The sequence below is a fragment of the Papilio polytes genome, unplaced genomic scaffold (assembly GCF_000836215.1).
Source record: "Papilio polytes unplaced genomic scaffold, Ppol_1.0 DF824169.1, whole genome shotgun sequence".
NCBI classification, from domain to species: domain Eukaryota; kingdom Metazoa; phylum Arthropoda; class Insecta; order Lepidoptera; family Papilionidae; genus Papilio; species Papilio polytes.
Genome location: NW_013525035.1, coordinates 2,669,694 through 2,686,752, shown reverse-complemented (window position 1 = coordinate 2,686,752; position 17,059 = coordinate 2,669,694). Strand labels below are relative to the sequence as shown.

At 31.5% G+C, this 17,059-nt stretch overlaps 1 protein-coding gene across 6 annotated transcripts in view; it reads left to right on the top strand.

Annotated features, from left to right (window-relative positions):
* LOC106111457 (filamin-A) overlaps positions 1-17,059 on the top strand; it is a 59,144-nt gene that overhangs the window by 14,681 nt on the left and 27,404 nt on the right. For 2 of the 6 annotated variants that reach the window (XM_013293572.1, XM_013293574.1), the window contains exon 2: positions 2,360-2,475. Coding sequence is in view for 2 of the 6 variants with exons in the window: in XM_013293569.1 (XP_013149023.1) it covers positions 1,790-1,812; positions 2,360-2,475; positions 3,047-3,097 (190 nt within the window). In the remaining 4 variants the exon portion in view is untranslated. Of the gene's footprint in view, positions 1-560; positions 696-1,717; positions 1,813-2,359; positions 2,476-3,046; positions 3,098-10,520; positions 10,609-17,059 lie in introns of those variants that run through there. The other 4 variants (XM_013293569.1, XM_013293573.1, XM_013293571.1 and 1 more) reach the window with 4 other exon arrangements.

The window sequence follows — 17,059 nt, the reverse complement described above, 5'->3', positions numbered from 1 at the left end:
TATATATATATATATAGTCAAAGGTGTCAACTAAAGTAGCATTATCTACTAAAGATAGTGACTAAAATGTTTATTTGTGTGAGTTTCCAAAATCTCTCCAACTTGAATTAACATACACATGATCTTGGAATCTGACGTAAAGACGTCTTATCACATGATTATTTAACAATAAAAGCTGAATGTACTGAGTGTCTGCCAAAGAATTTAATATAACAAAGATAAACATCACAATAAATATTCCAACAAAACAGGGCGCATTAAAACCACGAACTCATGCGTTATTAACAATTGATGCAAATAGAATTGTTTACTTTCGAAAGTTATCTGTTAAAATATAAGAATATTGTAAAAGTTCGTCTCGTTACTTACGTTATTTGGTAAATGCAAAATACAACCTCTTTGGCTGACAAGTGTGAATACAGCCAAAGAGGTTGAATACTGGCCACCGAGACATTGCACGGTTTAAGAAAAGATACAGAATAATAGACGCGTACAAGATGTTATTGCGGGATAGTTTTATAATTTGTGATTATGTAAATAAGTTGTAATAAAGTTTATTTTAAATAGAAGAAGTTTTTGTTTTGCATTTTTGGCTGTCGCTCTGTCGGTGACAAGTTAAACATTATTAATGTATAAACCATAAACAAATTGAAGACAGAAAGAGAAACGGAAGATATTTAGTAAGAAATATAAAGGTATTAATTTATTTATTTGCATTCTGCTATAAATATATGGTATAGTTATATCCTGTCTAAAGAATTCACTGTACACAAAACATTTTCGGTATTTGGTCAAATATTTTTCAATACTCGAACATCGAGAGAAGGTAGATTTAATAAATTCAAATTCTTGTATAATCTGGTCAGTACAAAGTTATGGACATCATAAATGGTTATACGTGATATCCAAAAACTCATGGGTAATGAGGCCTTTAGATAAAGATGTTTTACGGAGAATGTCTACCGTTAACACATTAAGATTACCTATACAAAACTCTCCTTTGTCCAAACTCTATTTTGTACCAATACCTTCATACATTAGTACTGAACATATCGGGCGCCCTTCTTTGTACAGCTTACGTAACCGTCCCACAAAATTGTTGCAAATTAATAACAAATGTTGGTCTCTCAAGGCTAACTAAATAAGAAAATACACAAGCGTCCGGTGCAGTTTATCACAGGAAACATGGTTTGGTTTATTCTAAAAATTACAACATTGTTATTAAATTTGGATGCTGTTAATACTTTTATTATTTGACGTTATAAAATTTTATTACTTTTAGGTAGACATTGACAGAATTTTTAATATTGTCTCTAAAGGAGTCTTAATAAGACAGTCATTTTCGATAGCTCTGCTTGACGTAAGTACATACCAGGGCGTTACAAATACGCAGGAGTTCGCTAAACCATATTAATGACCTTGGTTTTAATCCTTTTCCGATATAATGCGAATTCCAAAGCAATAGCACATAGATTTCCATTACGATTTTAGATCAACGCCATCTATGTTTGAATTTTAAAATCATTAAACGCCATCTGTTGGCGAGCGGCGACTTAAAATTGATTTCCATTCGGATTTTCATTTTATTCCACGGTTCGTCTACCACACACCAGAGTTTCAGTTTCAGAGTTAGAGAAATGTATTTGTGTTTCAGCTGAACAACGTGAACTTGGCTGTACGAAAATAGTTTAGTTTGACATATGCACGTTAGAAACATGTAGCTTTTTATTTTGAATGTCGTCGTTTAGCGAATTTTATTCTGAATAAACTTTATACCGTGTCGCTGTAGATGATATTCAAAATGGACGCCGGGTAAATATAAAATAGTTTCGATCGCATGTTCGCTAAATTTCAACTCAGAAATTCCATCGATTTCTATTGTTATGATTCTACATAACCTCTTCATCTTTGTCATTTCACCGTCTCTTCTAATGCGTATTGTGTTATTATACAAATATATACTTATTTACCTACATAAATTCATTTTGTATACTTTGATCATCATAATATGAACTCATAAAAAAATGAATTTGTAAGTTATAGTTATTTTTACATAGATACCTACAACCTAAATAGATTTTTTTAATATCAAACAAAACCTACACAACAATTTTTACATGTTATTCTGTCTACAAAGTTAAGCATTGTATAAATCACTGCTAAGTGTAGAGAATATTCTTGTCCTGTCTTTATTTCTATTATTATAGAGAAAAGCCAATAATTTTTAGAACAATACAAATCAGTCCAATATAAAATCAAGGCGTATGTTAAAATAAGGATTGAATAAATGGATAATTCGGTCGATTTCAGTCTCTGTAGAGTTCGTAATAAAGCTCATATCAGAATGTTTCATTTACAGAGACAGTAGCGCCAAGAGGCTGGGTGAACACCGTGACCCTTGCTGGTACATCGACTCGGCCTACGCATCCTCTCTCAAAGTCTCCTTACGTTTACCAACCAGGCAGTTTCTAGAAGGTAAGTAGCATAACCATAAATAACAATTAATAGGTGTGTCATAGCAATATTATCTTATTTTCTGTTATTATATACCTCTTGAAAACATACAGCAATGCGTGTAAAGATGCGTTATATACTTAGTTTGAATTTAGCGGGTATCAACCGTTGACAGTTAACAACGACCATTGGTACTTCACAAGCATATCTGTATGTCTCGGCATATAATATCGGTTTTATTGTTATGTAAAACGGTCATATAAAAGATTATCTTAGTAGGGGTTTAAAAGTTTTCACATAATGCTAAAGGCGCGTCAATGTAGGGAATGATTGGAAGGTAAACATGACTAATAAAAAATTTAACACTCCTTATTAGACAAAACATTTAAACAAAATTCAGTAGGGCTTTATCTCCTGGAATAGTTATAACTGTGTTTCGGGGAAAAGCGCTAGGCGGCCAATGCCAGGTAACGTAGCCAGAATGAGTTTTCACTTGCTATTTTGTTATACTAATGGTAGCCAGAAGAAAAAACAGATATCTGTAAATTAATAAGAGAAAGACAAAGAATTGAAATCATTAAAATGTTTCCAGAATTTTATCCTCCAAGCTTCCCAGTGTACGATCTAAGCAGATACGTCATGGGTATGTTTAAACCCCCTTAACAATACAACGAGATTGATTTAAATCATTTGTATGATGTCCTTGTAAATTAATGATTGTTTTATTGTGTTGTCAGTTTTTGAGCCCCTTTGTATGTGCATTTTTGCTCCCTATATTCCATTAGAATAGTCCCATATATTTGAGAACACTGCCATCTGTAATAACATTTGTACACTATTCAGCGTCGTAACACGACATTCATCGAAACTCAGCATTCGCTAGTTACTCTGCTTATCGATAGATGGCGCTTTTTATTATTTTTCCACAACAATCCTGCTTTGTGTTTTAAAATAGAACGTTTTTCCTTTGTTTTGTTATATTAATTAAATGTATAATTAATTCTACGATACTTTTCATTTAATTATTAAAATCAAAACACGAAAATGTAAAAAAATGAATTGTGTAAGTTCTATATATTCAAATATCATAAATATTATAGAAATCCTTAGTATTAAGGTTTATGGTGTTCCTAATGAACAGATTTTCTTGAAAGTTTTCATATAATCCTCTATAATATCTCTCAAACTTAAAGATATTGAAATTTAAAAATAGATATTAAAATATGTGACTGGAGAGATTCGAGTAGGTATCGGATGCTTGAATGACGTAGATTTGGGTTATATTTTATTGCGGCAGGTGGCGGAATTTGTTTATATCGAGATAATAAGCGCAACATTGAGAATATTACGTCGGGACGTGCCTACACCATTTCATATTTAAAATCATCCAACTGACCTTTTTAATGTAATTAAGGGTGTCCGTATATTTAAGCTTGTGTTTATATAATTTGTTATAAATAATTTAGATTAGTCAGCCGGTTCTCCTAGACGAAACATCTTTTGAAATATCTCTTTTATTAACATCTGTCGTAATTTTCTACGTAGTTACGTTCGTAACATATCTATACTATTATAATAAAGCGTAAACACGTACTTCTTTGTTGCCTAAGATGTCAGCAATTACAGCATATTTTTGAAGTTCTTTTTTTAAATAAAAAGCCCTACACTTACGTCTCGCTTTAGGCTATATATTTTCACGCCGTTAAACTTAGGAGTAAATATTTTGGATAAAAACGCTAATGTGGGAAAGAGACCATAAGTTACTGCCAACATCAAGGAAGCAAGGTTGTCATGGTTTGTCATGTCATGTGATTTTGACATTTGCAATTGATAATTTGACACATGAAAACAATAAAATAAAATTTACATAATTTTCTGCGGATGAAAGCGAAAGTCGCACGGGAACAGCTAGTTTATAATAAAAATACATAAGTAAGTCTATGTCTTTCAGAATATGTTCTACGTATATGTCAAATTTCATAGAGATCCGTTCAGTAGTTTATGCTTCAAACTCCAACAACATCCATCCATCCAAACTTTCACATTTATATTATAATAGTAAGATTCTGGATACAGCTGTTCTGTTTCATAAAACTTAGGTGTAATTAATGTATTCATATAAAAATATAAGAAAGCGGGAGCCTAACCTTTGAGTAAACTATCGCACAACTGTGGTGCGATTGTCGATTGTTTCGCAGATAATTCAACTGTTTAGTTGCACGATCAAAAATCGATTGTGGACGCACCTCCATATATGCTTATAGGAATCAAAGCGAAAAACAGTTATGCTTCCAAGCTTCCAACCTGAAAACAAAACACTAAGTTTCGCTTTTTTTAGTAATAAATGTGTGAATACTGGTGTAGTGTAAATGCAACTTTATAAGTACATCTTGTGTAAAACATCTGAGAATTTATCTGCATTGGGGGTTGAGTCACAACATTATTTTTATCAACAAACACGTGCAGTGGCTGTAAAAAGATTATACGATGATTTTTGTCAGCGCTCGGTCGATCTTTATGGAATAATATCGTCAATAAATCGAGAAAGTTTTCAACATAAAGTTTAAAATTCAGCCGGAGCTTTATCCAGGCCAACTCGACTGATAAATGAAAGCTTATATTTTATACAATGTTACTTTGAGCCCATTGCCCTGGATGTTGGTGTTTTTGAAACTAACAACGTAAGTGTGGTGATTAGTTTTCTTGACGGCGTCAGAAATAAACATCAGAGCGTCAGAGCAGTTATGTGGTTACGCTCAATTTCGTTCGCCGTTTCCTCTATTATTTAAATAAATGTATTATTTGAGGGAACTTGTCTCGCTACGTTATTGCATTTTAAATATGAACAACACTCAGCAGAGACAACGCTGTTGAGCCTATGAAATTTAGTCGCTAATATAAAATCAAGATTAGAATAGATTTCAACCATTTTTCTCAAACAAACCTCATAATTTTAAACAATTAAGCGCCAATAGCCTAATTGTTTGAGGTACAAACTACCGATCCTGCGGTCGAGGGTTCGAATTCCGCCATTCGATTATTGTCGTGAACCGTATCCTAGCACAAGCCTAGAGCTTAGTTGGATTGGTTATAGGAAATATTAGTGAATTAACAAAAATCTACTAATATTTCTTAATTTTTTTTCTGAATTATTTTATGTTTGCATCAAAAAATAGGTGTCTGAAACAAAACATATTTTATATCCTCAAAACATGCAGTTTTCAATAACATACCACAAGCATCAAACCAACAGTTTGCTTAGAAAACGCTATAAAACTGTTTGACTCGAAGCGTGGAAACACGGAATGCGGTGTGTCGACATAAAACTCGTTGATTTACGAGCAACGCCGGACGCGTAGCTTATAGTTGGACGGACGTCATCGCTTGACAATTTTTTCACACGTCGTATCCGAATTATGACAGAAGTAGGCGACCTTGTCAATGTTCATAGCGAATTCGTTTCTCATTCGGTTACAAGTGTGAAAGTGTTGAAAATATTCTTATCGACATATCCATCTACAGTTTGAGATAGCAATGACAACTAGCTAAAGATATATGATAAATAGAATTTTAATTACCAAATCAATGGGTCAAAAATACAGCTATTTTATGAGATGTATCATTCTTCTTGTTCTCTCAATGATTTTTATATATTAAAGAGGACAGATTTGTATGTTTGTGTGTATTGAATTAACTCTACCGGGCCGATTTTAAAAATTCTTTTACCATTAGAAAGTTAATTTGTCTGTGAATAACATAGGCTTTATTTTTTTATATTTCACGCGGATAAAGACGCGAGCAACAGCTAGTCTATACTAATTTTATAAAGAGGAAAGATTTGTATTTTTGTGTGTATTGAAATAACTCAAAAACAGATTTCAAAAATTCGTTCACTATTAAAAGGCTTCGTTATCACTTCGTAATGTTTTTATTATTTCTTTAAATTCGACGTGGACGACGTCGCGGGCAACAGTTAGTAAAATATATATTTAGTTCGACGATAACCAAGATTTTATTTGAATTTAATTTAATGATGTTATTTTTTATAGTAATGTTTTCTTTTTAAAGTTATTTTGTCTCCGTCTGGCTGGCTTTTATATATAAATAAAATAATATAAATATATTACAATAATATTATTATTATTGTCAGTCAAATGAGTTCGATTACGATAGTATGACAGGTGGTTAAGCCTATGATAAGAAACCACAATTTTATAATAAAAAAGCCATCGTATATCTGTGATTTGCCAACAGACTGGGGGAAAGTTGTTAATATCTTGCGTGGGCGGAATCAGCTAGACGTTGCGTTTGAAATTTCCGATTCCCGTGATTCAGCGGGAGCGAATAATTTTAGCTCGCTCCCGTTTGAGGGCTGGAAGCATAAATATCGCAAATTACTGCTGGATAATGAAAAATGTTTGATCGATTTTCCAGAGGAAAAAATCTGCCAACCCTACTTAGTGGGGTGAGGTTAGGGAGATGATCGCTGGTTAATAAATGTATTTCTCATAGAAGAATTTGTTAGTCAGGTTACGTAAATTATTAACTTATTTCCTACATATATAGAGTGAATTCAGAAATGAAGGCTGTTAGAGATGGAACAGTACATACTCTCCGTAGGGACAAGGGCAAGTTGATGACTTACATACGTCCATCTAAACTTTTGTATGTACTTGTATAACATTAGTAATAGAAAACATAACACTAAGAGTCTGTCCTACCGGTCCGACGAAATCCGATATTTTAATCACATATTTTACACGTAGGATTGTAATCAATTTACAATTTGGTGGGACAGGTTCTAAGTTATTTTAATGAAAATAGTAATTTCGATATTATTCGGTTCCAAATGGAATGTAAAGATGTTACCTCGATATTATCTACTTGCTTATACTTACGTTTTGGCATTCAAAGTGATGAAAAATTTCGCATTCCCCGCGTATGTGCCGTTTGAGTCATAGCGCCACTCTGGCGTATACTTCTGACTTTTCATGATTCCAAATTATCCCAGAAAATGATTTATTAGGCACTATTTCCGAGGGAACTTTTACGTCTGTAGTTATTTAACTCGTCCTTAGTGTAATTGACCTTGTAATGAAATAGTTACAGATTTTTCTAGAATTACATTCTTATGGAATGTTAAAAATAATTTTACATTTAAGATTGGTAAAATTGGTAAATTTTTGTCGACGCCTTTACTACCATTGTTGAGCTACCATAACTTCAAATTTATCTTTATTACTTATTTAGTATATAATTAAATTGTATAAAAATAAAATAAAACATACTATATAAAAAATAGAGCACCACCGTCTGCGGAATCCTATGACTCAAGCAACCAGTGGTCAGAGCGGAGTCAGGAACCTCCTTACTAAGCGTGCGGTTTCTAAAATAATTGCCTTTTGAATTGAGCCCTTAATCCAACTGACAAGTGAGAGCTTCTTGAGATGTTGATCAAAGCTCGTCGCTATTAGCACGCATGAGCACAGAAACGATTATCGGAATAATAGTAGTCGATTTCTTAAAGTTACTTTGTTAGTATTATTTTCGCTTTGGAACATTAATTAAACAAAGAACGTATTTTAAAGATTAATAATGGTATTAAAGATTTAATTGTCATGCAAACACATTAAGAAATTAAGCCTGATTTACAAGATCAGTATGGTGCTTGATGTTTTTGGCGGGAAGCCAGGCCATTGTTATTTTCTTTTGTAATATTCATCCTGAATTAAAAATGCAATAAAAAATTTAAAATCAATGCCACCGTTCTGAAGAATAAAGTATTCGTTTTATAATTGTTTTTTTATTGCTTCATACTGAAAAATTATTGCAAAAAAACTTCATTTAATATTTACTTCATTATATTTGGCAGACGTTAATGTAGTCGATCGAGTAATTAATTATCGATTTCTTAGAAATTCATACGAAGTTAAGATTAAAATAAATTAGCTTCCAGTAAATTGAAACTGGAAATATGCAAGTATACATTTGGCACGGAGTATTGCCGGCAGGTGGGGCGTTACAGAATTACAGGGTGACAGCCAAGATCCAAACATCTTGGCTGGATGGATTGAAAAGGATATATAATATGGAATTTTAGTATAGTACACTATAAAGGGTAATGCAAGATTGTATAAAATTGTAACAATTGCATAGCTTTGGATATAAACGGTTATTGACTTTGACTAAAAACGTTTTATTGCAACCTTCTTCGTCAAATTTACATAAATGCTACTTTAGGATAAAACAATTCTCTTTAACTTTATCTAACAATAATTAATACACTCAGAGACATTTAATGGTTGTAAAAAAATTTTTAAGACTAGATTTAGAGAGCCATCTACGTTAAGTCAGTTTAAACAACTCTGAGTGAATCAACTAGATTTTTGTTGGCTTAAGTTTCACGTAACTTCGCAATATAATAAAATATATGTTTGTATGTTTAGTTTTACAGATTAAATATTTATATTGCAGCCTGTTTTGGATATGTCCCAAACATTCGCGTTGTGATTTAACATCTTGCGGCGAGTAAACACTGATTTATAAACTCGATTGCCTTGTAGTGTTTGAAATATTCCGAACATTAATTAACGACAAAGTAAGTTCAGTTTTTTTCTCTAACTAAATACCAAAATGGATATACTTCTTTTATTTATAGATTGTTCTTTTTTCAATTAAAACATCGGTGTAATTTTGTAAATAGGAACTATTGTAGAAATAATCTTTTTTACTCGACGCATTAAAATAGTCGTAAATTACGCCAAATATAAATCAGCATTGCGTTATTTTCATTTGATTGAAACTACGCAAGTGGTTTGAGTAATAATTTGATTACAAATAGATTTTTAGATAGAAAAATTTATTATGTGACATCATGGAACCATAAATAATTCATTTTCACCAAAAATGTTTTAACTCGATTCTTCAGAAGTTCATTGACCGTTTGACAATGAGATTTGATTATAAAAATATTAACACTGTTATACTCGGATACGTTTTATGACGAAAATAACGATGCATTTGCCAAGATAGTCGAATTATGACAATTTATTGTTCTCTCAACACAAAATCTTTTTTCCGGGACGAGTTTGCACTTTACTTACTACTGGCTGCTCCCGTGCGGCTTCATCCGCATGAAATTATAAAAACTTCCTTTTATTGTTTACATTTGTCAAATTCTCCATTGCAAATGTCAAAATTACCATTACCATAATAACCTTGCTTCCTTAATGTTGGCGGCCTGTACGACCTTTACGCTTTATTACATTAGTATAGATATCGTTTTAACCTGTTCAAAGTTTATTTCATTTTTTTCTTAACTTGAACAAATATATTATACAGAAATATGTGTATTTTAACATATGCTTTATCAAAATAAGCAGCTAAGATAACCAATTAAGAAGTTTCAAAAGAAGAATACAACAAAGTATGAGGTTTTTCTTAAATGTTCCAGACTTGATTAAATAAGAGTTACGATGTCGCTTTTAGAGTAATATAAGAATGCCACATCTATAATAAAATAAATCATTAAACTCTATGGAATGTGTCTTTCAGATTCTTCAAAAGCTGTCATTTTTAGAGTTGTCATATTTTAAATATTCATTGCAAAAAATTGGCACTGGAATAGTCCAGTATAAAATTAATACAAATTGTTCCTAAAATATATCCGTAAAAAGAACTTAAAACCATTAAATGCTCTTTATGTATTCCTGTTCGAGGTTTTACATATGTGGTACTAATTACTTACACAAACATTTAAAACAAAACTAGTATGTGTACAAAATATATTTAAAGATTTGTTTAAATTATGCTAAATTTTAAACAAGCATAATGTTGAATTATAAATAAATATTTTTTTAAGTAATACTCATAAGCGTTTCGCAGACAAAAAAGGTCCAACATCATAAATAAGAACTGCATAAAAGGTTTCTGTCGCGAAATGGCACGTGTTGAAAAGGTTAAAAAATAAACGTAATTATAATAAAATATATAAATAAATACTTACTTGGATGTTACTACGCGGGAGCGCCAACCGCCTAGTCATAAGTCGCGCGTACAGCTGTGCGGTGCTCTGGAGTCATATTTAAAAATTAAAAAAAAAAATAAGTGGCCAGTGTAGTGATAAAAAGTGTTCGGTAAAATTTAATTTTAACGGTTGGTGTTTTAAAAATCGAAATGGCGGGAGTACGAGTTTTTAGTTTTTTTGTCGTTTTTTAGGTACACACAACACTGTACAAGTATTTCTATATTCAATTTAATTAAAAAGAACAAATAAGTTTAGAGTGCTACGAATGTGCTACGATCGTAGACATCGCACGTTCGATTCTATTGTCGTAGCAAACAATAGACAAGACAGACGTTTGGTACTACGGATTATTTCTTTACCTCTACACAATTTTTACACATACATACATATAATAAATACTGGATACTACCACAAATTTTTTTTATATAAATAGTTATCTAATTTTTAATATAGTTAAATTTTATCTTTGAAATCCACTTAAATATAAAATTTCATTACTAACAGTATATTGAATTATTATCTAAAATAAGCGTTTAATTCAGGTATTTACGTAACAATTTTTTTCTGGTTACGTAACTTTATAATGAATTAGAGAAAGACGACTTTCTACAGCGCTTCAACTAAATTATAACAGAGATCAAGGGCATAAAAGTCTATATAAAACCTCTTTTTCTTCAATAGCATATTAACAACACCCACGTGACAAATATATATGAAATTATAATATAAAGAGAATTTAACATTTCTCTACGCTCGTTCATTGAGGCGCTAGATTATTTTTCCACGAAATCATAAGTTGCGTGTTACGAATGTTATAAAATAATGTGTTTTTTAGATGTGTGAGCCAAGTTTTTGTATTTTAAATGTGCAAAATCTATGTTATATTCATAATTTCGTCTATAACGAAAAAGAAGGAAAGTATAACTGTTTGGGGATAAAGAAAACGGCTAATACTTGTATCTCTGACTAGCTACATACATGGACATAGGCTATATTTTTCAATTTCACGTGGACGAAGTCGCGAGCAACAGCTAGTATTGTATGAAACGTATCTTTGTGTAATTTGTAATAGAAGCAGTGTCATCTATTTTCAAATACCACGCAAGCAAGCGTACTGGGTGGTTTTTAAATAAAAAAAATTGTATTTCACATTTTTAGCGGGATCTTACTTCTTTTTGTAGGTTTTCCTAATTCGATTTTCTTCGTAAAAAAAAATCGTCGTAACTTGTTACCGAGAGCGCGGCAACCAAAAATACACCTTTTTATAATAAGCCAGACATGTTTATTTGACTTATATTCTGCAAAACTATATCAATCACATATGGCCCGTTATGCATATCTCTCGATGCTTTTTTTTGTCTCTTCTGCAATCAAATACGCAAATCGTGGTTGCCAGTGTTTATCCTCTTTGGCTGTATATAAACTGCTTGTCAGCCAAAGAGGTTGGATGCACTGAACACATTAGCAAAAGTCTTTAAGTAGACAAATGCGGATGAAGATGATGTTATATTTGAAATCAAATGTTTGACTACTTCGATATAGTAACAATCAGAAAATTAAAAAGATATTTGTATCTATATCGCCTAACTTGAGTAAGTGACGTTGAATTATTTAATAAAATTGCTAATTAAAAAGTTCTCAAGTTTGAGTTATACGTTTTTGTAAAATACTAGTTTTCGCCCGCGACTCTGTCCGCATGGAATTAAAAAAAAAAGTGTGTAGTCCATGTGTTCTTCCAAACTATACTCGATGTCTATGCCAAATTTTATCGAGATTTATTCAGCTGTTTAGGCTACAAACTCTAACAAACATCCATCCATCTAAACTTTCGCATTTATAATATTAGTGAGATGTATAAAGTTTTAGTACTTTATATTGGTAATGCTATAAACAGATATACTTTGAAATCACTATATAAATCTTATTTCGCGACTTATTACGCAGTTTATTAATAATGGCTCTTTCTCATTTCTCAAATGATTTAGATGTTTTAATCATATAATTCTTACAATGTAATCGGTGCTATATCATAGTCAGTTCGTTATTTCAATTAATTTATTTAAGAGTAAGTTTCCACTGTCACCTGTCCGTCCACCACACACAGTAGATACCTAAACAGAAACATATTGTTACTTTCAAAGACAATGAGAAGGATGAAAAGGGTTTAGTCTCATAGTATTATATGTAATGTACTCGTACTTTGTTTTGCAATAAATAAAATAAATATCTTGCATTCAATACAAACCATTTATATTTTAACCAAGAATATGCAGAAAAATATGGAACTAACTCCGTTATACACATTAGAAAGTGTTGTTATAAAGAAGACAATTGAAGCGACCCTAAGTCAGGATTTTTATATTGTTAGTTAGGCCATAAAAATCATCATCAACCTAGTCCCTACGAAGGGTCAGCACAGTATTTACTACTCTTCCATAACTAAGTACTTCCTCTACCTTTGTAGCAATTCATATTCAATCTTAATATTTCCTTGTTGCTATAAGTATATTTTATACTAGCTGTTAAATTAAAAATATAGTCTATGTTACTCATTGATAACATAGCTTTATGGTGAAAGAACTTACGAAATCGGCCTAGCAGTTTTTGAGTTATTTGAGATATTTCAATACATACAAAAATACAAATCTTTCTTCTTTATAATCTTAGTATTGAAGAACCGTTTACTAGCAAATTTCAAAAAGAATTTTTAAGACTGATAAAAATAATGCATCTTGCTAAAACTATTTGTCTTTCGACAATTCATTTTAGAGAAACAAAACGATTGTGAAATAAATCTTTGCAAACTTTAATAGTACTCGATAAAATTTATTGCGATATAATCGATTGCATTGTTGGCATTCTTTTAAATGTACAATAGTTTATTTAGATCGATTCGATTTCAATGCAAATCGTTGTCATAGTCAATGCCAATATTTTTTCTAACCATTGTCACATTTCATAATCAAAAACACAGCGTATTTTTAATGATTGAAGAATTTTTAACAAGCTGCTATACTGGGTTTATACTTTTTTATTAAGTCCACTTATCACACACACAAAAAGAACACAAAAAGGCCATATTAGACTGAGAAATTTACTATACCAGTTCCAGGCCCTCCCGTGGCTGTAGTGCCTCTGATGATGATGACATTGTTACAACAGTTTTCTGCTATGCATTGTACCTAAACATGTTTTCTTGTTACAATTTTACCGTCTTTCTTTTGTTTTACTGTCCATTTTCCTTTCATATTATCATAGAAAGGTTTAGTCGTCGTTAAAATTGTTTCTTTAGAGTTAAGGTAAATTACTCTTTTGGTTTATTTCCAACTAATAGAGTTAACCAATTCGTAGTGGCCCAACTTGATTGACTATCATCAAGACAATCCTAATTAAGGGTAGTCTATAAGTACGTACTACGTATATATGAGTTTAAATTTATTAAGCTTTTGTAATATAACAAAGTTGTTTAGTTGACGACTGTCATCAACATCACCAGCTCACTACACGCTCCCACCGAGGGGCTCGGGGCCTACCCTAAGTCGGTGACTAGGCCAGTCAACCACGCTGGCCAAGTGCGGATTGGTTGACTTCACAAATATCTTTGAATTTGCTTCGCCGATATATGCAGTATCACGATGTTTTCCTTTACCGTAAGAACGTCGGGTAAATTATGTACATAAGATAATTCAAAAAATTGAAAATAACATTGGTACAGCGGGATTCGAACCCAAGACCAGTATATTACAAGTCAAGTGCTTAAACCACTGAGCCACCGACGCTCAGTTGACAATATTATCCTAAAATTTCAACGGATGCCTGTTGCGCCTGAAATTCTTGGCTTTCGTTCTCTCTCGTAACGCTTCGTCGACGATGAACGACCTAAATTATTTCTGTTACATTTATTCGTATTGGATATTGCGTTTAAGAAAAGTGATTTACTTATTGTAGAGATTTATTAATGTAAGTGGTTAAACAATTCGTAGAATCGCTAGCTTTTGTTATTGATGTTAATTTTTCTATTGTTTTTTTGAATGGTTTATCGAATCGTGTTTAAAATGGCTTTAAGAAGTGTAGATAGTACAAGGAAATGATAACATTAACTGAGTTGATTGGTTGTAAAGCACGCAGAAAAAAATACTTGGATTAGTAGAGTTACTCTAAGAGAACATTTCTTTTGAAATTTTATTTTGGGACAGTCTCACTTTAGTATTGTATGTTTTTTACTAGTAATATATTTTATTACACAGTATTTGTTAACATTTTGCTTCTTAATTTCATAAAATTAATTCATGTGACGAAATGTCGTATTTTGTTAAACATATACCGTATGTTTACATCCAGGGAATACGTTCCAGTTTCCAAATTTAAAATCTTGTCAGATTTATTTTGTTATACAGGTTGTTTTAAAAATATTGCATTTTCTACATGTTTTCTTAATTTCAAATATGACAATAATTTGTTGAAAGATAACATAGTTTACACGTTACGTGACAAATAGTTCACGCAAGTTTAGTGCAATATTTAAGTCAATAAACAGAGCCTGTATATTCTTTTAATACAGTTTCGTAAAAATTGCTAAGAAAAGAACGAAATAACATTTAGAATTTATCGTCTCATTGACATTCCCGTAGGATTAACGTCCCCGTGAATAAACTATAAAAATAAAGAATTTATTGCAACCACAATATAAAAAACATCGATTTTCGTAATGCCCTAAACCACCTGACGTTTTCCGTCTTCAATGCTGCTCGATGATGAACCTAAATAATTCAGAGGGCCGCTAAAATGACACTAATGTGTCATAATGAGTTATAAAGACACCCGGCCTCGGTTTTTGATGATATTATTTCGAATGCAAGGATTGGTGTAAATGCGGTATCCCACTCAATTTCACGCCGGCCAAATTATTCTGGTAAATTGACGGTCACTAACTCAACCTTCAATTTCAACTGACAAGTCTGACAGATGACGGAAAGTAATGTAAATCAAAAATTAATTAATTAACAGCAAGACGTTTAAATGGTTTGTTAAAATGTGAATTATACAGATTTGAAAAACATATTTTACATTCACATTTATACTAAATTTTGCGCGCGACTCCATCCGAGTGTATTTAAATAAAAACAAAAGTGAGTAGCCTATGGTTTCTTCCAGGCTATCCTCTACATGTATACAAATTTCATCGAAATCAGTTCAGCCGTTTAGGCTACAAACTCTAACAAACATCCATCCATCTATACTTTCGCGTTTACCGATTTGAAAAACAATATTTGACATTCTTATTTTTAATTAATCATTTACACAAAAAAAAATACACAATGACTTATAAAGGAAAATCGCCTAACTACACAGCAGTTTTCATGTTTTAATTGCTCTGCTTATGTCATCACAAGTCTCATTCCATTTTTCTTCAAACTTATTCTTGTCTACTTCTCTCTCCATACACTACGTGTGATATACGTACGCAAGTATTGTTCTCGACAGAAGATAGATGTGCGTAAAAAATTAAGACATTAATGAATATATACTTGTCCCCTAAATCGTTAGAAGCGTTTAGTTGTAAATGTCCAATTTGATTACAATATTAAACACTACAAGAGGAAATACGTTTCATTACATCGTTTTAATACTTTTATTTTTGAACTACGTCGTATATTCTCAGCGAAATCATGTTAGTTAAGTAAACGGAATTCAAAACCGCTGAAAACAATACGTTTAAAGTAAAGTCTAAAGAACTTTCAGACACATTTAGATAATAAAATTTCCTTTTAAAAATTCAACGTTCCCAATATTTCGTCAGGTTTGAAATTTAACGATTCTCATTTTTAAATTCTTTACGAGTCAATTATTTCAGTTTTCTTTAATGCATTTATTTATTTCGCAATTAAAGATTTAGTCGTCTTTCGCACGTTAATTCAAGTTAAAAATATACTCCGGTGGTGATATTTAACTTTTTAAATATATGAAATAAGTCAAATTTATAAGACATTTGAGTTTTTAATCGTATCAAGCCAATGTTTTTTTATCTTTAATATAATAAAGCGTAAACACACATTTCTTTATTGCTTAAGATGTCAGCAATCACAGCATATTTTCGAATAACCCTTTTTTTTAATAAAAAGGCTATATATTTTAAACTTAGGGGTAAATATTTTGGAAAAAACCCTAATGTGGAAAAAGACCATAAGTTGTTGCCAACATTAAGGAAGTAAGTCATTTTGACATTTGCCATTGATAATTTGACAAATGTTAACAATAAAATGATATTTTTATAATTTTATGCGGATGAAGTCGCATGGGAAGAGCTAGTTATCTGATATATGCCGTTTGTCCTGGCATATTTTTACTGTACACGATACAACTTTTGTGGAAGTCTTAAATAAAGTGAAAAGATATTTAAAGTGTATTAAATACTGTACTTGTTGCTACGATTAGACTTTGTTCCTTTAGTGTTTTTTCCCAATACAGTTAGACTTGCGGTTGTAACGTATTGTTGTCTCTTTTTGACCGACTTCCCAAAAGAAGGAGGTACTCAATTCGTCTGTATGTTTTTTTTTTTTTTTATTTTTTTTTTTTTTT